At 37.6% G+C, this 26,364-nt stretch overlaps 1 protein-coding gene across 2 annotated transcripts; it reads left to right on the forward strand.

The window, feature by feature from the left end:
• Positions 1-997: 997 nt before the first annotated feature.
• psme4b (proteasome activator subunit 4b) lies at positions 998-25,066 on the forward strand. Of its 2 annotated transcripts, XM_043253132.1 has the most exons (46): positions 998-1,509; positions 4,909-5,049; positions 5,334-5,450; positions 6,016-6,069; positions 8,694-8,738; positions 9,076-9,225; positions 9,352-9,415; positions 9,513-9,587; positions 10,044-10,166; positions 10,255-10,347; positions 11,554-11,819; positions 12,219-12,405; positions 12,537-12,626; positions 12,722-12,786; positions 12,868-13,018; positions 13,633-13,731; positions 13,819-13,888; positions 13,968-14,035; positions 14,502-14,717; positions 14,828-14,985; positions 15,091-15,186; positions 15,359-15,414; positions 15,554-15,610; positions 15,712-15,767; positions 15,889-15,987; positions 16,070-16,132; positions 16,467-16,562; positions 16,651-16,782; positions 16,870-17,079; positions 17,695-17,831; positions 17,986-18,039; positions 18,139-18,268; positions 18,885-18,966; positions 19,111-19,264; positions 19,357-19,423; positions 19,504-19,629; positions 20,875-21,027; positions 21,125-21,229; positions 21,993-22,084; positions 22,189-22,320; positions 22,421-22,715; positions 22,837-22,965; positions 23,828-23,983; positions 24,084-24,240; positions 24,500-24,633; positions 24,752-25,066. In XM_043253132.1, the coding sequence occupies exons 1-46, from the start codon at positions 1,313-1,315 to the stop codon at positions 24,884-24,886; spliced, it is 5,532 nt and encodes a 1,843-aa protein (XP_043109067.1). In that variant the 5' UTR covers positions 998-1,312; the 3' UTR covers positions 24,887-25,066. The 2 variants fall into 2 exon arrangements, with proteins under 2 accessions (XP_043109067.1, XP_043109068.1); XM_043253133.1 differs by lacking the exon at positions 6,016-6,069 and having other exon boundaries at positions 999-1,509.
• Positions 25,067-26,364: the final 1,298 nt, after the last annotated feature.

The following is a 26,364-nucleotide window of genomic DNA, read 5'->3' on the forward strand; positions in this document are numbered from 1 at the left end:
GAACACTCTGCCCGTCTTCTGCCACGACAGTAGGTCAAGTGAATTGTAGCGCACTCGGTCAGTACACAAGGAAGGAACCAAAGCGGATTTAAGTTATCTCGTTAGTATCATTGCCTCAGATAAACCGTTTAAACAAAGTGAAGGGCCCTACAAACAAAGCTTGCATCATGTTCTAACTACAGTGACACACTCAAAAACGGTAGTGCATTTGAAATGATTCATGCTTGTATGTGTGGTATATGCTGTGAGCTAATGCACTTTCCAGTACCAAAACTCTTAACGATTATGATCCCTTTTGGGATGCTCTTTCACTGATATGTATTTTTAATGTAAAAAAAAAAAAAAAAAAAAAAAAATATATATATATATATATATATATATATATATATATATATATATATATAAATGAAAACATTAATATTTTGTGAGTAAAAATATACAATTAAAAAGCGTAATTATAAAATTATATTACTAAGATATTATAAACACAATTGAAATAATCGGCTTTCATGTTTTCTACTATATATATATTATATATATATATATATATATATATATATATATATATATATATATATATGGACACATTTATTTAGTGTTATTTTATTTGTAAATCATACTAATAAAATATTTGATTCATTTATGTAATTCATTATTTTATGCTATTGAAAATGAAAAAATGATGAAATGAAACAAAAATAATTAAAATAAATTAACACTTATTTTTATTTTTATAATTTTAGTTTTATTTACTATTTTACTGTATATATATATATATATATATATATATATATATATATATATATATATATATATATATATATATATATATATATATATATATATATGAGAATATATTATTTATAACAGAACAGAATGCATAGAATTTCTAACGGGCCTCGCTGTTATTGCTGAATGTGCAGGTGAAGACCGGTAGGGGGCGCGCCGCTCACGGCTCATTGTTGTACCCGTCGGTGTGTGTATGTGTGTGTGTGTGCGTGCGTGTGAGTCTGAGCGTGTGTATGTGAGTGTGTGTCTGTCCGTGTGACTCGTAATATGTGTCAAGAGAGTGAGGGGAGACTTATCTATGTAGGTGACTGGAGCTGATGTGTTTAACACCAGAGGTCAGAAAGACAGAGATTTGTCGAAGTAACAAGTTTTGATCTGAAAGGCGCTCCACAACACCGGCACGTATGCGAAAGTAGCGGATTTTGTGAATAAAACAAAGATTTGTCAAGGGAACTTCTGTCAAGAGGGGAAGGAAATAAACCGGACACGTCAGAAGAGGATATTTCTTTTTGGAAATCGTAATATGAAAAAGGAGCAGGCCGAGATACTAGGTTTTGTCCCTCAGAAAGAGATCGTCTACAACAAACTTCTCCCGTACGCAGACAAACTAGACCGCGAATCCAATGACATTTTGGCCCAGATTAAAGGGAACTTGGGTCGAGCTGTCCAGCTCCGTGAGTTATGGCCCGGAGTTTTACTTTGGACTCGGAAACTCTCCACGTAAGTACACCGGAGACTCCAAAACAGTTTTGCTGTGGGAATTGAGTCCGTTTCATTAATAAACGGCAGGGAGAGCTGAATGACTCAGGTAGCTTGTAGCCGTTAGCTCGCGAGCTAAATGCTAAGCGCTACCTGAGTCACTCAGCTGTCCTTGCTCGTATGTAAACACCACATATCTATCTGCCGCAGCTGCACGGTGACCTTTCGTAATATCGAGGACAATTGTACTTCGCTTGGGTTTGTCAGTTTGGGTCTGTCGGTAAAATGTAGGAAATGCAGGACTGTAAGCTCATTTCTAAGCTAATCAGCTAACGGAGGCTAACATTAGTGCTGGATAAGCAGCTGCCACATGCATCACTGCAACTAGTGGTTTAGACATGGTGTCCTTAAAAAGACATTTTACTTGAAGAAGACTGTAATGCAGCAGTTTTTCAAGCATTTATGGTTTGCTTTATTTATTTTGATCTGTTTAGTATGTTTCCTATTGGCACTTTAAAGTGATTTATTATTATGTTCTAACAGGCGCTTGTACATGTTATGTTAGACCTTATTTATGAGTAGTCACAAGGCCCTTTCAAGCTAAGATAAAGAGTTTATTGTTCTATTCAAATGCTTAAGGTTTATTATGCATTCTTTAATGGCACTTACATAAGTTCATGATGCGTAACTAAGTTTGCGTTACACTAAAATACCTGACAGTGTCTCTGCTCAAGTGGGCAGTGTGTTTACAAACTAAATTTTTTAATTTATTTGGTTATAATCTCATCAGATTCAATTCAAGGGTTTTGTGTTCATAGTGGGCTAATGAGACAATTCAGTGAAAAAAAATGAATTTTTTAAACTGTGATAATGTAATAACTGTGTTATTGTATTTAAAGGTGTGTGTGATTACATATGTTTGTGTTCATTTACAGTATATGCTCCGATTTCCTATACTGCTTTCAAATAGTTTTTTAATAGTTGCAGAGGAAACCCTGCCGACGTTTGGGAAAAAAAAAAAAGACTCCCGATAGGAATTAGTCTAAGCTTTTAACATTTAGTTGAGTGTTTATAAAGACTCTCTTATGTAATCTATTTTGAGGACCCATTTCACTATTTATGCCATGCTAGCCTGACTCAGTCAAGAGTCACAGCTCTCTCTGTTTGTCTCATGATCACACGGTGGCCTTCGCACTTACATATTTAGTGATAAGGTCAAAAGTGCGCCTGCATATAACTGATGGCCATATGTGCTTCCCTCCCAAACTATATACATTAGAGGTCAAGCAGAATCATACAAAATTCGTGTTTTTTTTTTTTTGTAGAATTTAGTACTGACCCGAATAAGATATGTCACATTAAAGTGGTTTACATGTAGTCCAAAAAAGAAACTTTTAGTTGAATTTCTAAAAAATAATAATAACCCCATTTAAAATTTGCACACGCTTGACTCAGTAATACTGTTGTTACTCGACTGATCCACCACTGTTTTTACTGTTTTTTGTTTAGTGATAGTTTGTTTCACTGGGTCGTCATAAACTGTGGATAAATGAAATTTTGAGTTGTCTGTAATCACATTTTACACTGCACATACTATACCTGGGGTTAACTGGTAATCCTGGGTATTCATTAACTCTTTCCCCGCCAGCATTTTTTTTCAAGTTGCCAGACACTGCCAGCATTTATTTTACTTAAATTTTCGACACCTTTCAGAATATTTTCTGCTGTGCATATGTAAACATTATTATATATCAAAATAAAGAACCAGGCCTGTGCTACAAAAGAAACTATAGAAATCATTGTAATCATTAATTCTGTCTACTCCGGACGTAAGCGGCGCAACAAATCTCAGACAGAAAACTGCAAAAGATTTTCAGCGGTCGCTTTATTGTGTCCAGTGTAGGCAGACTTCCGCCGCTGTGACTCAGCGTCTGGTGTAGACACCGTGTTACTCACCTATCCAGAAGAAACCTCTGCGTCCGATTGCAGGCCTTCTTGAGTTCTGTCCAGCACTCGAACGTTGATATGACATTTACATTCATACCTCTTGCCTTATCGTTCCGCAGACATTTTCCTCTTTAACTTAAATACAAACTACTAGAAATGCGTAAAATAAGCCTGACCGCGAGTAAAGAATGAAGGACGGCCTGACCGAGCGCTTCGTTTGGCACCTAATGCCACAGATTGCACACAAACACACGCAGGACAACACAAGCTGTGAGATGCACTGCCCAAAAAGTAGTACTGTTCAGAAAAATCAATGACGGACGTACAAACACGTCAACGATTTAGTAAGATCGACAACGTTACACTTAACTTGCACGTTTACATCGGTATCTCTGCTGCTGAACATACAAAGGTCTAAACGCATAGCAAATATAAAAGGAAAATATTGGAACAGTTCTTGGTTTTTAGTGTTTGTCTAAGGTGGCGAATGGTGATGAGACGGTCCTCGTGATGAGACGATTCGCTTTACACAGGGTTCAGATGGCCGACCTAGCTACGGAAATCACCAACCAACATGCACGGTTGCAGTAAAAACTGGTTGACTTAACACACCAGAGTCAACTTAAGTCAATGGCTGTTCACTGAATGCTTTCTCCACCACACATCATTAGTTGACACCGCCTCTTACTGCTGATTGGCAGCAAGTATGTTTTGGTATTCGGCCCGACCCTGTTTTCTAAAGCTTCTAAAAATCACTTTCCCTGCCTTTAAAGGGAAATTTGTGCTATTTATTTTTATTTATTTATATAATTTGTAATTTGTTGTGTAATTACTTGCCTGTCAGTTTGTGGCAAAAAAATGAGCAGTGTTCTGTTGTTTATTACTGCATGTAAAAAAAACTTACTGTCTTCTCTCGTCTCGTGAGATAAGTGTCTCATCACACCCCTATCAGAAATACTTTTTGGAGAATTTTTTTTTTTTTAATCAAAGTAGTACAAAATACATTCAGATATCCTATTATTTCACCTGTAAATAATTATATGAATAATTGAAATTGCATTCAGTAAATAGATCAAACATACACATACACACATTTAGGGTACATACATATATATGCACCTATATATATACACACACACACTCACATTCATATCACGTGATCACATATCAACATTCTACGTTGTCTCAGATCTTTCGCTTTATGATGATCTGTGTTTTTTTCAAGCCAGGTAGGACATGCGGTAGGGCTGTGCTTACCGTAATGCAGCTAGAACAGGGATTGCCGTAAAAGCTTTTGCGGTTGTAACCTAATTGATGAGATACCTTGGCAATGGCGGGGAAAGAATTAACAGACATTTTACACTGTACCTTCCTAAACCCATAAAGAAAAGAAAACGAAGACAAAGCTCCTCATCGCTTCGGTATATCAGCTGAATGTATACCACTCTGACACAATCTCTGCTCTTTTTTTAGGTACCTTCGGTTGTACGGGAGAAAGTTCAGCAAGGAGGACCATGTTCTCTTCATCAAACTTCTGTACGAGCTGGTCACCATCCCCAAGCTGGACATCAGTATGATGCAAAGCTTTGCACGGCTCCTCATCAACTTACTGAAGTATGCAGAAGTGTCCCCCTCAAACAACTGACGAAGTAGACTTGTTGTTTGTTGATTGAAAAATGGATATTTACATTAATTCATGATTAATTATTCAAAAAGTTTATTGTGGATAAATGAAAATATGTTGTTATTTCCGTATAATCGAACACAAAAGCCCATAGCTCGGATTAACGCAGTATTATTGCTACTAATTTTGAATTGTAATATAGTTACATTTTAATTATAGTTATAATTTAGTGAATTCCTAATGTTTCTGAGATGTCTTTTTTTTTTATGTACAGGAAGAAAGAACTGCTGTCCCGGGATGACTTGGAATTGCCTTGGAGGCCTTTGTACGATCTCTATGAGAGTATCCTGTACTCAAAAACTGAGCATCTCGGTCTTAACTGGTTCCCAAAGTAGGCCTCTTGCTCTTTTCATATTTCTACCTATATCTGCTATACTATTCCAATTTGTTTTGAACTACGGAAATGACCAAACAAAATGATGACCAGGCCCACACGGACAGTGCTGACTTCTGCTTAAGTTTTACACACTGATTTAAAGCTCTAGTTAATTTGATTGTGCTTTCAGCTACTGCATATACAATATTCAAACCCATCCAACAGCAAAATCAGCACAGAAAATGTGAAATGAAGTCTTCAGTTTCTTTGTGAGCCTGTTCGTGACATGTTTCTGTATGACGGACTTGCATATGACATATGATTCATTGCACAGGGCAAGGTGAGTTTTAAGGGAGTAAAAAAAGAGTGCCAAGGAAAAGAATGACCCTGACGTGTTGCTTTATATTCTTTTATATATGTTTTGCCACATTTCAGGCCTTTTACTGAGCACTACAGACACTTGTAACACAACCATTCCCGTTTAACACATCCAGTATTCTAAGAAGAAGCTCTTTGAATTGATTGATGTTATTGGTATGTCTAGCATTGGCTTATGCATTTCTCCTTTTCTCACATTCAGTTATCGAGCAGAAGCCTCAACTAAACAAAAAATGCTTAGTATTGTGCGCAAGCGGTAAGCACAGCCCACGTTTTACATGTTGCACTATACCTTTCCGAGGGCAGCCGCTTATATTTATTTTGCATGCGTCCAAAATGAAAAGCAAATCAACAATCAAAATGAAGATCCCACCACGGCTTACACCTGCATTTGTATTTATAATCTTTGTTTCTGTAGTAGCCTAGTCGTATCCACTTAATAACACGCTTCATGAACAGATCAGGAAATGGTGCTCCTTTTAAAGTTTCTAATGTTTCATCTTTGTCTGTCAAACACAATTCCTGGATGCTCGGAGGTGTCAGTCAGCTCTTATATTTAGGCTGAGAACTCTACTGACAAACTACAGCAGCGCAGTGACAAAACTATTGTTGTAATTGTAGCACACCTCCTCCAGGAATGGGACAGACTCATCGCTATTCATTCTCTTTATCTAAGAATCCTTTGATTGTTCTTACAGGTGGGCGAAGGGTTTATATTGAAAGAAGTTACTAATCAAAGCTGTGTTTCCCAAAAGCCTATAGAGTGCAGTAATTGTGTTCTGAAATAATTAAAGTTATTTATTAGTTTCCAAGTGTTGTTAATTGTGGGTGCATTGGCTTTTTAGCTGTATGTTTGCATTATTTCAGCTGATTTTAAACTGCATAACTGTAACTAAACAAATTCGCATGCATCTTGCGGAAAAGCAATGTAGCCTGGAGCTACTTCTCTCTGTTTACGGATATGAAGAGTCACGCAGGTACTAGGCTATTCCGCACTGTATGTGGTCCCGACAGGTCTAAAATAGTCCGGATATACATGCTATAAATATATATGCACGCACAATATATATGTATATAAATATGCTTAGAAAATAAATATATTTTCTAGACATAACAAACAACTTAAAATTAATAATAATTCTTTAACAAATTTTTGTTTATTTCTATGAGAAAAAAATTGGACAAACTAAAAAAAAAATTAACTATACTGAAAAAATTAAAACGCACTGTTGCACTATATAGTTATAAATGATGATTGAATTTTCATTTTAGGAGTGGACTGTCCCTTTAAGCTTTCAGCACTTTTGGGAAACACAGTGTAGTCTGTTGTCAGTCCTGTTTCTTTTAGGTCAGACTGTATATGTGGGTCGGATCACTTTGGCTCGCTGTTTTAGAGGGCAAGGTCACCCAACTTTTGCCAATTTTCCCCTTGGGTTCTGGTATCATTGTGTTCTAAATTAATCTTGCCGAACCGAGAGAGTGCTGAATGTGTAAAGTGTTTGTTTACACTTTAACAGCTGCCATGTCTTGCTAGGTTTCGCTGGAGTGTATTTTTAGAATTGGGGATGTACAAGACAACATATTTTAATTATTAACCAGTCAGGGGGTTATCTGAACAACTAGTTGACAGACCTGTCTGTCTTAAAGAGATACCCCCCCCAAAAAAAAAATTATATCTCACCATGTCATCTTTGCAAACCTGTATGACTGACTTCTGCACAACACAAAGGAAAATATTTTGAAGAACTTGCAACTTTTTATATTGCAGAAGAGTTAAAATGGCATAGAATAAATTATAATATTATTATATAGAAATTATTTTGATAGAAATCTAATATATGGTTTAGCTGAATATACATTTCATAGTAAATCATTATCATAGTCCTCACAATAATGCTGTAAGCACAATAGCTAAAATTCTTAAAGGGAACGTTTACCCAATTTTTTTTCTCTCACATTCTAAAACTGGAAGACCTACATTAATCTTTGAATCACAAATTAATATACATTTGATGAAATCTGAGAGGTTTCTTACCTTACATAGACAGCAACGCAACTACCATGTTCAAGGCCCAGAAAGGCAGTAAGGACTTGTTAAAATAATCCATGTGATAATGCCATGAGGCCTTATTTTATTTTTGGTTTCTTTGCAAACAAAAAGTAATCTTTTTACTACAAATTACAGGTCACACTGACTATTTTAACAATGTCCTTGCTACATTTTTTTGGACCTTGATTTTGTAATTTGCAACAAAAATTTCTGCAAAAATATCTTGATCTGTGTTAAAAAGATTAACAAAGATCTTACAGGTTTGGAACGATATCAGGGTGAGTAATTGATGACAAAATTTGACTTTTTGGGAGAGCTATCTCTTTAAGGCCAATGTCCTTATCAAATAGTTCATAATGTCCGTTTACAACATTTAGTAGTATAGTTGTATTCTTATGATTCATAATCCACAGCCTGCGTTTTGCACATCTTGGCCAACTTTGACAAGGTAAAAAAAAAAAATAAAAAAATATATATATATATATATATATATATATATATATATATATATATATATATATATATATACTTAGGAGCAGCTTCCTGATTTGAATTGGCTGTTGATGCAGTGTGAATGTATTCAGCATTTCCCGAGCTCAGTTATAAAAAGGACCTGAGGAGAACCTGATAACCTGGCATGTCGCACTCATGTGCCCAGGCTCTGGTGTTGGGAATCTCTCATTTACACTTTCACAAAACGCACTGTAGTTGGGTTTTTTGCTTTGCACGTGGTCTAATCGCATCTATTGCTTCAATCTCAAATGAGCCTAGACTTTCATACTATATTAATGCATTTCCTTTCTCTGTCTCTCCCTTTTTCCTCTCTCCAGCTCAGTGGAGAACGTGTTGAAGACACTAGTCAAGAGCTGCAGACTGTAAGTGCTTTCAAACCTTCGTCATTCACTAATGTGCCTATAAATGATCGACCCCTTTCACAAAAGAATTGCACATTGTGTTAATCAGCTTTCCGTTGTGCCGTTGAAAGAATCATGTAATCAGGCCGTTGTTAGACAAGCCCACAGCTTTCACACTGAGCCGATTACAGCTCTCTTAACACATTATACCGTTGACCGTTTCATTCATATAACAACCACTTTTCATCAATTTGCAACAGCTCACGTAACAAATAAACAACCATGCATCTGAGAAAATGACACGTGATTTGGTTCTCAAAGAGTGTGTGTGTTTGTGTCTGTGTGTGTGTATGCGTAGTTATTTCCCCGAATCAGCCACACAGGAGATGCTTGATGAGTGGCGGCCATTACTGTGTCCATTTGATGTCACTATGCAGAAGGCCATTGGCTACTTTGAGCTCTTTTTGCCCACCATCATGCCCCCAGAGCAGCACGACAAAAGCTTCAAGTAAGACTCTTATGCAATTTAGTAATAAAATAAGAGGGTTGCAATCTAAAATAAATGACGCAATATTCATAAAGTGCAGCCAATAAGTCTGACCCAATGTAATAGGAGGATTTGTGCATGTTTTAGGTTATGGTTTGATGAACTGATGGATCTCTGGGTTTCAGTGCAAAACCTGCCTGCATGGGAGGGTGTAAGCACTTTTCACTCATGAATTCATTTGTTAAAGTGCTAAATATTATGTCACCACCGGCTTTCTATCCTGTGTTAACTATTGTCTTCTCTTATAGAATTTAGTGAATCTTTTTGCACGTCTGGCTAATGACAACATTGGCTATGTGAACTGGGAGCCGTACATTCCCAAGGTACTGTTCTGCTCATGTATGCTACTGTTATTCTGAAGTCTCTTAACAAGGCTGCGTTTGTTGAAAAATACAGTACACCAGTATCATTGTATAATATAATTTTTTTTTTTAAATGGCTGTTTTATTTTAATATACTGCGAAATAATTTATTCTCTAGTGTTCAGTTCCACACGATCCTTCAGAAATCATTTTAATTTGCTGATTTGGCGCTTATGAAACATGTATTATCATTGGTTAAAAACAGTTGTCCTGCTTGATGTTTTTGTGGAAACTGCGACGCATAATTTTGTTACGATTTTTTTGATCAATAGTAAGTTCAAGAGTAGGATTTATTTGAAATCCTTTTTTAATAAAAGTACCAAATTATTTCCAAAAACAGAACCACAGTGCACATGATGATCTAGGGACAGAGTGTGTTGTCAAACATTTTATATGTCATATGTTGTCTTGCTTCAGATCTTCACCAGGATCCTACGTAGCTTCAATCTTCCTGTAGGCACCAGCCAAATGGTCGTTCCCAGATACTTAACCAACTCCTATGATATCGGTCATGTGGTCCTCTGGATTTCCTCCATGCTTGTAAGTTGCATAAATGACATTCCTGCTATTATAGGTCAGCTTGTAAATGGTGCATTTATTTCCTTTTTTTTTTTTTTTTTTTTCTCAGGGCGGCCCTCAGAACCAGGCCCAGAAACAGCTTAATGGGCTCTTTAGTAGTATTGCATCTTTCTACCACCCTTCAAACAATGGGCGCTGGCTGGTAAGAAGTTCCCTATTAGGAAAAACATTTTAATCAATTTTTCCCGGTTAAAATCCAGTCCTCTCCTCAAATCCATTTTAGAACTGTCTGTGGTTTGTGTGTTGTCAACTGAGATTTATGGTTGCGTGCAAGAGGGAAATATGCAGTGACAGATGGTCTTTTGACAGAGCGAGGTCACTTCACATTCCATCTACTGAAACACCACTAACAACTTTCCAATTACTGACCACCTATCATGCTACACACACATTCTTTGCACTCATGACCATACAGTATCATAAGGATACTTTAATCATTTAACTTATTTCAAACTAAAAGTTTTTTAAAGAGTGGTCATGTCAAAAAGTATTGATAAACCATTTTGCTACATTACTGTTCAAATATAGCACCAAAACGATTTTTTTTTTTTTTACCACAAGTGACCTTGCGTTATCTCAATATCTCAAACATAATTTGCATATCACTTCTTTAGCATCCTTTTTGGTCACAATGAATACATTCACACTTGTTTACCCGTAGTGGACTACCCATATTGTGTGCATGAAATAGTAATTAATGTAAATTATTACAATTTTCATTATAATATTATTATTCTTTGAAATAACTAAATAATTATGCTAATTCCCATTTAGATCATTCTAAAATGTAAATCTGGTACCACAAACTTTAGAAATGATTTATGGTATTTGAAAAATGTAACAAAAGCCCATTACTGTGTTTCATGGCTTTTTCCCCAAAAAAATTTAAACAAAAAAAGATGCATTTACTTCACAACGTCCAATTTTGTTTTTTAAATTGCTAGAAATAGTTAAATTTCTCTAGAAACCTTATAGTTTATTATCCCGAAGGCTGCTCCATGTGTGGTGCTGCTATCTAGGAAGAAGATGCAAACTTTATCTAGCCAGGACTTAGAAAAGGGAACATTCTGTATAGTTTGAGAATCCAAAAGCTTAATTGAAAAAAAAAAAACATGCCAAATGATGGTTTTATTTGGAAAAAGTCAATATAAGAGTGCTGGCGTTTTAGATAAGTTATTTTTAAAGGCTTTTCACTGCTGTGTGAGGTGCTACAGAAAACAGGATGGAACTTCAGCAGAATTTCTTACAGGATTAATGCGTTTCGAAACTTCAAAATTCATTTGTTTTGGCCATCTGCGTCAATCATATCTTAATATCTCTGCCTTCTGTCTCTTATTTTCTTCTCCAGATGAAGCTGATGAAGCTTCTACAGCGTCTGCCTGCCAGTGTGGTTCGGCGGCTACATCGGGAGCGTTATAAGAAACCCTGCTGGATCACCCCTGTTCCTGCCAGTTACAGACTCACGGACCAGGATGTTACGGACTTTGTGGAAAGCATGAAGCAGCCGGTGCTGATGGCCATGTTCAGCAAGACGGGTAGCATGGATGCGGCTCAGGCCTTGCAGAACCTGGCCCTGATGAGACCAGAGCTGGTCATCCCACCTGTACTGGAGAAGTGAGTGTGTGGAACTGCTACTATCTTACAAATAGCACCGACCGAAAAAATGTACGATGACTTCAAAGCTAATCCAGCAAAGTGAATTCAGTCTTTTTTGAATCTATTCTGATAAATGTGTTAGTATATGATGATGTAATTGATTAAATGTGCTTGCCTTTGTAGGATTTAAACTACTGAAGATAAATATTACATTTGTTTATTTATCTTAAATTATGAAGGTTTATCATAGTCCATATAGTGGTCTTACTTTATTCACTTTGAGGATTTACAAATCCAATCTTTGTAAATGGGCTTTTAAAGCAGTCATCTTAGAACCCAGTGTAAAGCAGGAGTTGGATTCTTTCCCAAAGGAGGAACCGACTAAAAGCAAATGTGTGATTGTGCTGCCCCCTGCAGGACATATCCTGCTATGGAGACTCTGACGGAGCCCCACCAGCTTACTGCCACTCTCAGCTGCATGATTGGCATGGCCCGCAGTCTTCTCAGCGGTGGCCGACATTATCCCGAAGGTCCTGCGCACGTCCTGCCCCTGCTAATGAGAGCACTGCCTGGTGTTGATCCTAATGACTTCAGCAAATGCATGGTGGGTAAACTGTGAAATAAAGTAACAGATGTGAAATTAAATGAAAAGATTCCTTGTTGTTGATCTCTTGAGTATGATCATGATTTTGTTTCTGACTGACTTTAAATAATGTTCACATGTTTTGTTTTTAGATCACGTTCCAGTTCATTGCTACTTTTACTACTCTAGTGCCTTTGGTGGACTGCTCATCGGCCCTCCATGAGAAGAATGATTTGACAGAGGTAGGGATCTGAAATCTTATGCAAAAGACTCACTGCAGGGATTTTACATAATTATTCTTTCCGTATTCTGTCTGAAAATCTTTTATTTGTTGTAGATGGAGAGGGAGCTGTGCTCGGCGTCTGCGGAGTTTGAAGACTTTGTTCTGCAGTTTATGGACAGGTGAGTCATTTAGTGAGATGTGCCTGGAAGACGTGTAATACAACACTGTTGTGGCTTATGCCCTATTTTGTTTGTCTGTAGGTGTTTCGCGTTGATTGACAGTAGCACTCTGGAGCAGACGCGTGAGGAGACGGAGACAGAGAAAATGACTCATTTAGAGAGTCTGGTGGAGCTGGGCCTTTCATCCACCTTCAGCACCATTCTGACACAGTGCTCCATGGAGATATTCAAGGTTTTTATTACATTTTATAGGATTGAAACTATTAAACTATTTGTAACATTTTCTTTAATGAAAACAATGAAACTCTCTGTTTTCTTTCTCTTACTAATTAATTTAATACTAATATTATAATAATAATACTAATATACATAAATACATTTTGTAAATAATTGAATTGCATTTATTACAACGGCAGTCTGTGTTCTGCTGCTGTGTTTTTTTAAATTCTTGGTTTGTTAATCTGTGGCTCAATGAGTAATCTGAGCTGATAAAGATTTGAGTTGTTTGACTGAATGAGTCAGACCAGTGACTCTGTAAATACTGATTCACCAGTTGTTTTGACTGATTAGTGACGGCACATTATGCTGTGTGGTTGCATTTGTGTAAAGTGTGAAAAGGTAGTAATGGCTATATTTTTGGCATCATAGGAATAAATTGTATTTTACAATATATAAAATAAAACACAATTTAAATTGGAATAATAATTCTCAGTATTAGTGTTTTTTTTCTTTCTTTTGATCAATATATGCAGACTTTGATCTGACAAAGCAAAAATGTCTTTTCAAACTTGAACAGTGTATTCTCTCATATACCCCTAAATATTATTTGTTGTGATCTGTCTATAGGTTGCTCTTGAGAAAGTCTTTAACTTTGCTACCACCAACATCTTCGAGACTCGTGTCGCAGGCAGGATGGTGGCAGACATGTGCAGAGCAGCTGCTAAGGTAATACTTCTCCTTTGCCTATCTTGTGCTGACACACACACAAGCTGTGAGGCCACATTGATTCAACTGTCCTCTGCTTTGTTTCAGTGTCACCCGGCTGAGTCTCTCAGGCTGTTTGTACCACACTGCTGTAACGCCATTACTCATCTAACTGCCAGTACGTACAAGCACATAAATGACATTGCGTTATCTCAAGTCTGCGTCAGCATCCTCACGTGTGTTTTGGTGTGTTTCAGATGAAGACGTTTCCAATGAAGAAGAACTGGACAAAGAACTGCTTTGGAACCTTCAGCTGCTATCCGAGGTCAAAATAACACTATATCAATCTGCACATGAAAGATTTTGTGATGAAGAGCTTAACATGTAGAACAGAATCACGATAGCTACCTAAAAGTTTATTTGTCTCCTCATGTTGTTCCAAAATCAGTTCGACTTTAGTTTTTCTGAAGAACATAAGATGATATGCTGTTAGGCAATTTCAGGTCCCATTGATTTCCATGTTTTGTTTTTTCTGTGTAAAGAAAGTCACTGAGAATCAAAATTGTTTGGTTGCAAACATTCAAAATTGATGTTCTACAGAAGTCAAACAACTGTGGAGCAACATGAGTTTTGGTCTTTCCTTTTAACTAAGTTTAATCATAAAGTTAATGCACTTTCCATTTGGAACAGTAATCAATTTGTTGATTCTGAAGGTTTTTACATCTTACATTTGTTTAGATGTTAGACGACAATTGTTGTGAATCTCACATTACCACCCATTCTTGCTTCAGGTGACTCGTGTGGATGGAGAAAAGCTCCTCCCATACCGCACACAGCTGGTGCAGACTCTCCAGCTGACCTTGCGTTTGCGCTGTAAGCAGGGCTACACTCTGGCCTGCAACCTGCTGCACCACATCCTGCGTTCCACAGCGCTCACCTACCCCACAGACTACTGCAGTGTGCCCGGTGGCTTCAACAAACCCCTGCAGGAGTACTTACCCATTAAGGTACCGTGAATGCGTCTCGTACATTTGACCAGTGGAGAGAACAGAGCAGTGTATTAGATCATTGTTGATCATGTAAGTTCTCACTACCTCCCTTGTTGTTGTTTAAACAGGATTGGGGTCGTCCGGGCGACCTTTGGAACCTGGAGATCCAGTGGCACGTGCCCAGCACAGAGGAGACAGCATTTGTTTTCTATGTTCTGGATCTTCTGCTGCATCCAGAGCTCCAGCGTCTGCAGAAATACGCACAGGGAGAACAGGAAATGAGCAGGTCAGGTGTCAAGTGCACTATGTATTAATGGTAAAGACAAAAAGAAAATCATTGTTTTCTTAAATTGCTTTTGCTAATGCTGGCACATTTCTGAACTTTACACAGAGATGATGTTCTTCAGAGTCTGTGTATAGTCCAGCACTGTCTGCTGGGGGCTGGCAGCATGCTTCCCCCTCTTGATGGACCCACAGTTACCGGCCTGTAAGTCCTAAAACTCACTGCCATATAGCGTAAAATTTGCTTTTAAGCAGCAGATGTGTAAAGGGACCCACAGCTCTTATTAAATTGTATTTCATTTTTATATTAGATTTATTTCAGGGCAGCATTTATTTAAAAAAATCTTTTTTGTTGTTGTTCACTCTCTTATGTCCAGTGTACCCAGCTTGGTTAGTTTGGAAGAAACTAAACTGTACATTGGTGTCGACTATGGTAAGCCAGAACTGGGGAAGTTCATAGTGAAATTCTGCACATGAAACCTGTTGTGATGAATGTCCAGAATAAATTGTTGTACATCATGATGATAGAATAGCATATCAGCTTCTCAGTACGACATTGCTGATCTTTCCAGATGAGTCCAGAGAGAACTACCGTGAGGCCATCTGTAAAGTGATGAGACAGTTGCTTCGTAAGTGATACTCATTTAGAACACCTTCCAGCACACAGAATGTACTTAATCTACATTACACTCAGTTCTTAAGACAAGCATCCTTTAATTCTCCTCTTTAGATTACATTCTAGAACACTCAGAGGATGACACCAAATCACTTTTCGCCATTATCAAGGTAAGTGTGCACAGTAGATATCTGTGCAAAATGAATTGATCATTGTTCATTGAGTATTGGATCATAAAGCAATTACTTGCCATTAAGGTTTTGTGATTTAGCAGTTATTTGTGTCCCTCAGATCATCAGTGACTTGATGCACTTCAGAGGTTCCCACAAACATGAGTTTGACTCTCGCTGGAAGAGTTTCACTTTGGTGAAGAAGTCCATGGAGAACAGGGTGTGTAGCCGGGCCTGAGAAATCTCCTGTGTCATTCATTTGAAATGTGTAATTGCCTTATGAATCTTCTTATTCTCTCCAGCTTCATGGGAAGAAACAGCACATCAGAGCTCTTCTGATTGACAGAGTTCTTCTTCAGCATGAGGTAGGAGCCAATGCTAATAACCTGGCATAGGGATTTAGCACATAATAGAAATTGTAGCGCTCACAAAATATCACATTTCTTGGCCAAATGTTGTTGTGATATCTGTAGAGCTTTTGAAAAAATAAACAATGCTATTTTAATTTCTCTTTACTTAATGTAATAGTTCCTTCTTATTATTTTGGAATGTAAACCAAATAGTTACTGGTGCTGGATTGTATACTGTTAAATATTATAATATGTATAGTTTTAACATATTTGATTATTGTCAATAATGCCAGTATATTTAAACACCCCCAAGTAGGAGCTTACATAATTTTTTCTACATTATGTTTAGATGCGAAAGTTGTTGGTCGAGGGCTGTGAATATAAAACTGTTCATCAGGACCTGTTGAGGGACCTTTTGCGTCTTTCCACCAGCACCTACAGCCAGGTCTGATTCCACATTTGTCAAATTTCAAAAATATATATAATCCCTTTTATTTTATATGTTCTCCTGAATGCGCTTTTTTTTCTCTCAGGTCCGCAGCAAGGCCCAAAATGTGTTGTTCACAGCCTTGGGGACCTATAACTTCTGCTGCCGAGACATTACTCCACGTGTCCTGGAGCTACTGGAACCAACACGGACTGACGTCACCCAGCAACAGTTCAAGGTCTATAGTCTAATTGTTTCACTTTCTATTTTATTTGTCTTTAATTTAATGTTTTAATACCATTGTTTTTATCACACTTTGTTTTAGGGGGCGCTCTACTGCTTGCTTGGGAACCACTGTGGAGTGTGCCTTGCTAACCTACATGACTGGGATTGTATCGCTCAGACATGGCCAGCCATCGTGCGCTCAGGCCTCAGTTCAGCTATGTCTCTAGAGAAGCCCTCTATTGTCAGACTCTTTGATGACCTCGCAGACAAGGTCCACCGGCAGTACGAGACCATCGGCATCGATTTTACAGTGAGCAGCATTGCCTGTTTTCTATATTTTGTATATAAAGTTTGGCATAATGTGGCTTATGCCAAATTTCAGACTGTTTTAATTTTTTCTTTGTTCACAAGAGAAATCTATAATTTTAATAGGACTCCAGATATTCCCAACAGATTTGATGTTGAAAAATGTTTAAATGGATTTGCTGCTTTATCCAACAGAAAGGTGCTTGATTTAAAGCAATTTTTAGTTGTAATTCATACAAAGCAAATTGATGATAATAGTTAATTGATTTTTTTTCTGACAGCAACATTTTGCAGAAACGTCACTAACGAGTCTGCACCTTTAATGGCCATTAACATGACACCATTTTAAAATAAAAATGGAAAAGTTTTTATGTTTTGACCATTCATTTACATGACAGCTGCATTTGGTTTCCTGAAAATGCAAGGTTTGAAAATGGGTTTCAAAGGGTGAATTTTTTAAAACGTTATGTCACCATCTTTGTTTAAATTACAGAGATGTCTTGACATGCATATTATGTTTCTTTACAAAGTGGCATCAATAACTAGTAGCCTGCAATAAAGCGTTTATTATCGTTATCATGGATCTGTGTGAAAGAGAATTTCCTGGATGAATCTGCAGGTACCCGAGAGTGCAGTTTTGCTGGGCCAGTGCATCACCAATTCAAAGCAGCCCAATCCACACATCGGCTCTCCGACAGAACAGGAGCTGGAGCAGGGGCTGACGCTTCAACAAGACAAAAACCAGGAGGCAGTGCAGTAAGTGCTGTACATATACACAGTCTCAACATTTAATACTTTCACATTTAATAACGTGGTGTAATAAACATAAACATACTTAGTTATACGTAGTAAACAACAAACATACAAGAAACATAATATGCATGTCAAGACATCACTGTTTCTCTTTCAGGAAATATGAAAATCTTGTGAAAGACCTGTTGGAATGTCTAGATGACAGGGACCTGTAAGTATTAAACAGATGTGTAAAAGTCCTATGTTGTTTCTACAAAACTGGACAGATAAAAGCATCATTTAACGCGAATATGTTCTTGTATTTTGTCAGGCCTTGGAAGTTTGAGCACATTGCTATTGGCTTCCTGTCTTTACTGCTAAGAGATGACTATCCCCTCCCAGCCCCAGCCGTGCTCTTCTTTGTACAGAGCCTCAACCATGATGCACTTGTTGTTCGCAAGGTTTGAGAATGCTGTTTTTGTTAGCTTTGCATAAATCTGTATCAGGGTTTCTGGGGTTTATCACCAGCCTGCAACATATACTTAGCTAGAAGTATCTGTTACTAATGAAAATCTTAGTGTTTCCTGAAATTTGTAAAAAATAAATGGGGGGTTAAATTTGTAAAAATAGATTTTTAAATATGTGGTCAGCAAGATTTTTTTTTTTTAACTTTAAGTGTTTATTAAAAGAGATTGTACTTCCAAAAGCAGCATTCATGCGATCAAAACATAGATAAACAGTATTATTATAAAGTATTTTATTACAATTAAAATTGTATTATTTTTTTTTCTAATGGCAAACCTACATTTTCCATATACAATTGTCTAGTCTTCAGACTTCCATTAATCTTTAGAAATGTAGAATGTGTTAACTTGGTTCTCATTTCTTTATTGCTTTGATGTTTAAAATAACAGCATTTATTCATAATAGAAACATTGTCTATACTGTCACTTTTAATTAATTGAATACTTTTCTTGCTGACTCAAGTTTTAAATAGTAGCGTATATGCACTTAGTCTGCTACATGTTTAAAAAAACGTATATATTATTGTTTTGCTTCCAATAATTGCTGATATAGATGGCGATCGCTGCAATGGCAGGCATACTGAAACAGCTGAAGAGACAGCGCAAGAAAATACCTGTTAGTCCCTGTGATATAAGTGAGTAAACAACAGCGTACAAGCAAATAAATAGTACAATTAAATGAGGAGATGATTAAATTACTCTTCACATCCATCTGTTGGTCCATCTGTAAGATCTCAGTATCTGTGGAAGGAGATAATTACACATGTGGTGCCTTGCAGGTGGGGTAACTGAGCCGGAGGGGCTGGTGGCAGGAGACAGACCGGGGAATGACTGGCTGCAGTACCACGGTGACAGCCTGCCGAGCACCCAGCAGGACTGGGATAGTTTCTGCTTTATAGAGAAGACACACTGGGGCTACTACTGCTGGCCAAAGTAAACACTCTCAGCCTCTGATCACTGCGTGATTCACTCCAAATTTCTGCTTCTAGCTATTTTCCTCACTCTCTCCATTTCTCTGTTTATAGGGAGTTGATGGTATATGCCCCAGCAGCAGAGCAGCCCAAAGATCTTTCCGCTGAGAACATGAATGAGGTACACAAGGACTGACTGCTCTAGACTTTGTAGTACTGCCGAACTTTACCGTATGTGTACTAAACATGATTTTCTTACAGAGAGAGCGCATCATCTGTGACCATTTCACAGACCCTATGTTCATCAAACAGCTTATTGAGTTCCTGTCTCTTGAGGACCGAAAGGGCAAAGACAAGTTCAATCCTCGTCGCTTCTGTCTTTTCAAGGTACTAGCATTTCTAAGACAGTAATCACGGTAGAGGAGATAAGTACAGTTTGCCAGTCGATTGGAAATGAAATCAATGAAGTGAGATATAATTGACTATTAAATATGACAATATTGTCGGCTAAATACTATTATCATTGAAAAGTTTTGGGGTTAGTAAGATTTTTATTTTAGGGTGTCATAATACAGTGTAATTACCTAATTAGGTACTTAGTAATAGCCATTGAACTTACGTGAAATAAACTGTACTTATCATTTAACCAAGTTATTAGACAGCCTGTAATTACAGTTTGTAAGTTATGTAGATGTAACAGAAATAGATACATGTGAAGTACACTTAAGCGCAATCTTGATATGCTTTATTTTAAGTAGCCTATGCCTGTGTAATGTTCTGTAATTATAATGTAACAGTAGCAGCCTATTATATCTACATAATTACAAACTGGGTTTAAAATAAATGTATTATATATATATATATATATATATATATATATATATATATATATATATATATATATATATATATATATATAAAATCTTACTGAACATAAACTTTTGAACAGTAGAGTATAAGTGATTACAACTAATGCTGGGCCAATATAAATGGCAAACATTTTGGACAGAGTAAAGCGAACAGGATGGAGATTTAATAAGCTAAGATTCACTCTCTCACATTTGATGCCATTTAATTTGCAGTCAAGTTGTATTGTAATGCATTGCAGTGTATTAGATTGTGACTCATGTTAATCATACCTGGCTATCATTGAAAGCCTTAATGTAATCTGTAGAAATATTTTTAGATGTTCCTGCGCATCTTGTTTGTCCTGGACATTTGCTTACAGTGTCCTCTGCTCCAGGCTGCATACAAAACTCTCAGATGCAAAAAGGACATTAAGATATGTTCAATGTACATATAATTCCCAAGACTTCTATTTTTGGGACTTCAGTGAGACAACCTTTAAAAAGTTGCATTTATTGGATCATTATCATACTGTTTATATTCACTTATTCCAGCAGTTTTGTTGCAGTTTCCCCAGCTGTAATTCCCAACCCGAGAGATTGCACAGATTGTGAGGATGTATTCAATAAATGATTTGTGGAGAGCAGTAAATACAATTGTGCTCCCAGCCACATCTTCCTCTGCAAATCTCTGCATTTTAACCAGCTCATAAACCTGCCTTGCTCACCTGCCATAGGAATTTATTGCAAAATACAGATGGCTTGCTTTCTCATTCAACGCCCACAGGGACTCTTCCGGAACTACAGTGATGCCTTCCTGCCTGTTCTAAAGCCTCATATGGAGCGGCTGGCAAATGACTCTCACGAGAGCACCCAGCGCTGTGTGGCTGAGATCATTGCAGGACTCGTTAGAGGCAGCAAACACTGGAGCTTCAGCAAGGTGAGCACCGCTGCAGACATGAGGGATAACTCAAAATTGGGAAGCCGCTGAGATGTTTAACCACATCGATGTCTTGAACGCCCTTTCTTTAACGCAGGTGGAGGCATTATGGAAATTCCTGATTCCTTTGATGCGCACAGCACTGTCCAATATTACAGTGGAGACCTATGCTGACTGGGGTACCTGTGTGGCGACTGCCTGTGTATGTGTTATAGATCCTTTCTTTTTTAAATTCTATGTCATGTAATCAACCACCTAAATGTCTGCTTGAAACCAAAGGTACATTAGACATTAGAAATGTACTTTAAACAAATATTAAGATCAATAAGATTTGATATTTAAAATATCCAAATTTATATCTGATGGGATATAAATGAAAATTCTGTAAATAATCACTCAGAAAAACATTAAGCAGCTCAACCACATTTGTTTAAACATTTATTTTAATCAAGTTGGAATGATTTCTGAAGGATCATGTCACTGAAAACCGGAGTGAGGCAGCATGTCCAGCAAAGCATTTTTTCCCAGCAGCTACCGTATTTTTTATTTTTATTTTTATAATGTCTAGTCAGCCAACCAATCACGGTGGAGGAAGGGTGGCACTACTGAATGTACTATGGCTGAACAAGAATGGAGAAGTTAATATTGCTTGTCTCAGAGTGTTTATTTGCTCTCTCAAGCAGCAGAGCTGGAAAAAAAAATTCTTTGGTGGACACGTGGCCGAATGGTTGTTGGAAATTTAGCTTTGCCATCGCAGGAATAAATAAAATTTTAAACGTATATAAAAAAAGAAAATTACAGTTATTTTTTTATTTGCTATAATATTTCACTATTACTGTTTTTGTTTTCTGTGTTGAGCATAAGAAACGTCTATCAAAAATGTTAGAAACTGTAATTTATTTCAAACCTTTGGGCAGTATTTGAAACTACGAGAACAACTAACTGTTGATGTGTGATATTTGCAGGAGAGCCGAGATCCACGAAAGCTCCACTGGCTTCTTGAGATGCTGATGGAGTGTCCTCTCAGTGGGGAAGGTGGATCATTTGTGGATGCCTGGTGAGTGCATTTTGTGTTTTACTTCATAGAAAGTTCAGAAACCATTCCGACTTAGATGCGTATTTTATATTTGAGAGATTAATATTTTCTTTCTATCCTTGTAGCCACCTGTATGTGCTGCAAGGTGGTCTGGCACAACAGGAGTGGAGAGTCCCAGAGCTGCTACACAGATTGCTGAGTTACCTGGAGCCCAAACTGACTCAGGTTTATAAGAATGTGAGAGAGCGCATCGGCAGGTATGTGTGCAGTCGGGGGCAAAGCGGTCACTGTAGTCTAAAAATACACCGGCTGTTCTCTCTTGTCATGTTTTCTGTCTTGTCGTGTCTTCTCTTGCAGTGTGCTGACGTACATTTTCATGATTGACGTTACCCTGCCATACACTCAGCCTACTAAGTCACCACACATCGCTGAGTTTACAGAAAGGATCTTGTCTCAGCTGAAGCCCCTGATTGAGGGAGACGAGGAGATCCAGAACCATGTGGTGGAGGAGAACGGAGTTGGGGAGCAGGACGAGAGGACCCAGGCCATCAAACTCCTCAAAACTGTTTTGAAGTGGCTGATGGCCAGTGCGGGGCGCTCCTTCTCTACTCCAGTACCTCAGCAACTACAGCTGCTGCCCCTGCTCTTTAAGGTCTCTCTCTCTCTCAGTGCATGCTCTGTGCTCTTTGTGTCTCATTCTTTATACATTTGTGTGGAGTGCTCTTAAGTGGACTGCTGACTTCCACTCAGTGCCTGTTTTTCTCCATCTGTAGATCGCTCCAGTAGAAAATGATGACAGCTATGATGAGCTGAAGAGGGATGCAAAAACTTGCCTGTCTCTTATGTCTCAGGGTCTCCTCTATCCCGAGCAGATCCCTCTGGTACTGAAAGTGTTACATGAGGTGAGGCCTCAGACACGCTAGGCACGATCCCACACATCAGGACAACAGTTTGAAAGCTGAACTTGACTATGACTACGTCTTTTTTACTTAAGAGCATTATTGTTAAGTGAAGCTTAAAAATGGTTGCCATTAATTGAAACATGAGAAATTTTATTTATATTAATATTATTAACTAACTGTAATGTAGCTGCAGTTGAAGTACTAAAATTACTTAAAAATACTTGAAAATTACTTAACTAATAAAATGTAAAAAGTACCTAACTATATTACTAAAATTAAAAAAATTAAATTAAATAAAAGCTAATTTAAATAACATTAAAATAGTAATAATCAAATTGCAGTTTTTTTTCCTGATAACCCACCAATAATCATTATGTAGTGACAGTGATTAGTGAAGAGAAAATAGCTGTAAATACTTAATTATTGTAAATAATAACTCAAATTGTGGTTCTGGTTTGATTTGTCAGTAATGATACCAGCATAGAAATTACATAATTCATAATGCTGCTTTTCTGAATGGTTATAGGTGCAATAGCTTACACATTGTCACTGAATCAGTATTAAGTGACAAATTCTGCACATTACTATTTCACGATCATTGAATTATATAAGCATATTTTGTTATAGTTTTGTAATATGTATCATCAGAGAAATATTCAAAGAGTACATATTCAGTAAAATACATATTTAAATCTAATCTACCGGTGAGAGAAATCAGGCATTATTGGACTCAAATATTCGTCCAAATATGTAAGTTTAGTATTACAGTAATATCCCACATGCTTGACAATATATACATATATAGACTATTTTATTTACCATTATTGTCCATTCCTAGTGAGTACTATACTTATTTTTTCAGATTGCTGGCAGCAGCTCTTGGCACGCACGATTCTCAGTGCTAACATACCTTCAGATAATGGTGTTCTATAACCTGTTCACCATACTGAGCAATGAACAGGCCGTTCAGGACGTGAGAGCACTGGTCATCAGACTACTGGAGGATGAGCAGCTGGAGGTAGCTTTTGGGCCCCACTGGCATCCTGGCATCATCATTTATTCACTTTTATGCAGCCTCGTTCATTAAACCTTCATCTCTTTGCATCTCTGTGCCTTAGGTGAGAGAGATGGCTGCCACCACTCTCAGCGGCTTCCTGCAGTGTAACTTCTTGGCAATGGATGCCTCCATGCAGACTCACTTTGAGGCTCTGTGCAAAACCAGATTACCCAAAAAGAGGAAGAGAGGCTCTGTGGTGGACACCATTCCTTCAGTCGGTATGATCACGCTTTAATCACATGCAGTGCTGTGCTGTTTGTTTCAGAGCCATGGCACAGTGCTAACATTTAACGCCTGCAAAATTTAAGAACCAAAGTCATTTAAGTGCAAGTTTGGTCTTTCCATCTGTCTAATTGTTTTGCCATGAAAAGGCATTAAATGTGTGTAAATAATAAATTTGAATTATTATTTATTTCAATAGAATTTTTCTTACATTTTTTTTTTATTTGTACTTAACTCACGTTGGTCTATCCTCAGATCTGGTACGCCGTCACGCCGGAGTGCTGGGACTCAGTGCTTGCATCTTATCCAGCCCATATGATGTCCCAACCTGGATGCCTCAGCTCCTCATGGACCTCAGCGCGCACCTCAACGACACGCAGCCTATTGAGGTACACAGGTCGCATCGCAACAAACACAATTGCTTTCAGTCTCCCTCATGTGCTCTTCGCACTTAGAGCCCATTAAATCTAACAAAAATCAATACAAGCCACTCTCCGTCTGATTTAGATGACCGTGAAAAAGACTCTGTCTAATTTCCGCCGTACTCATCACGACAACTGGCTGGAGCACAAGCAGCAGTTCACAGACGACCAGCTCGTGGTGCTCACAGACCTTCTTGTTTCACCCTGCTACTATGCATAGACGGGTATGTTACAAAGACATGTTTAAAGGAACAGCTCATCCAAAAAAGAAACTTTAAGTTATCATTGCATTACTTGCAGTGAATGGGTGCCGTCAGAAAAAAAGTCTTTTTGTGATGATACAACCTGTTTAGTCTGGTAACGCTCCTTAATTGCATGATTTTGACCTTTATCTCTTTCTTTTCAGGTTGTGACAATGTTGCTGCAGGTTTTAGTTTAGTTTTATATATATATATATATATATATATATATATATATATATATATATATATATATATATATATATATATATATATGTGTATATGTGTATATATATATATATATATATATATATATATATATATATATATATATATATATATATAATATGTATCTTATGCATTCATGAAGGTGGGAATAGAGGTCACAGATGCTCAGGATATCAGCATCTGCTGCAGAACCTAGACCAAGAATCCCACTAAACCATGAGCACATGATGTGAGGAGGGCAGGAGGCACATATAGGCACGAAGGAGACACGAGATGAGTGATTTAACAACCTAGACATACACTCTGTACGTACTGTTCGTATGTATATATATCTAGCCCATATTTTTGCATTTCAACTATACTTAATATTTAAGGTTTACCAGTGCAGGAATGTACGGCCTGCAGTCTGTAATATTATTGTACAGATAGATTTTTTTTTTTTCCTCTATAATCCTGTGTGTTGAGATGAAGTGTGTGACGAAGGACAGAATGCCTATGGATCGCCCCATAAATCCAACTCCAAAGCCCCCCACGATGCTCTCTGGCGAGGTTCTCGTGATCTCTGAGCGTGCGAAGAAGTTCAACCACTGAATCATTACGATTAGAATTCGAAACCACTTAACTGGAAGATTTTCATCTTTTAGTATTTTGAGTAAGCATTTCACAGCTAGCAGCATGCGATTCTTGGTTAAGTAAGGTTTTTGGCGCGCCAGCATCTTTTCAACCTGAAACTCCACAGTTATCCGATGCGACAGGCGCGTCTTTGCGTTGGCGACGGTTGCTCGACGCATCGAGATCTCGATGAAGAATATATTCGGGCTGAGCCCTCGTTATTTATCATCACATGAGGACGCAGGTCTGAGTACTGTGACGTTATTGTGGTATGTGTGTCATCGTCCTTTAGCGCTCTGCTCACATGCCATCATAACAGGGTTTTTTTTTTGTGTCCTATGTGTATTTATATGTGTATGTATGCATTTATCTATGCATAAACGAGTGACGCGTCTTCTAGCGAGAACAGCCGGGCCGGATTCAGTATGGGAGTTTGGGGAAGGTGAAGGGATGTACATGTGCATGTTTGTTTGAGTGTGCATGTTTGTAGTTTGATCGTGTTTTGAGCCATTTCTTTCCGGCATGTGACAGAATCCAGGATCGAGTTATTCTTTTTCTTTTTTTCCTGTCACTCTTTTCTCCGGCCTCAGTACAGAAACACTTTAGATTGTCGACTGAA

The sequence above is a fragment of the Puntigrus tetrazona genome, chromosome 12, assembly GCF_018831695.1.
Source record: "Puntigrus tetrazona isolate hp1 chromosome 12, ASM1883169v1, whole genome shotgun sequence".
Taxonomy (NCBI): Eukaryota; Metazoa; Chordata; class Actinopteri; order Cypriniformes; family Cyprinidae; genus Puntigrus; species Puntigrus tetrazona.

What these genes read in the sequence shown, in the direction of transcription:
- psme4b (XM_043253132.1), top strand. Translation starts at nt 1,313, where the DNA reads ATGAAAAAGGAGCAGGCCGAGATACTAGGTTTTGTCCCTCAGAAAGAG. An exon ending in TCTGGATTTCCTCCATGCTT is followed by an intron (nt 10,167 to 10,254) that starts GTAAGTTGCATA and finishes TTTTTTTCTCAG; the next exon opens with GGCGGCCCTCAGAACCAGGC. An exon ending in CATTACTCATCTAACTGCCA is followed by an intron (nt 13,889 to 13,967) that starts GTACGTACAAGC and finishes GGTGTGTTTCAG; the next exon opens with ATGAAGACGTTTCCAATGAA.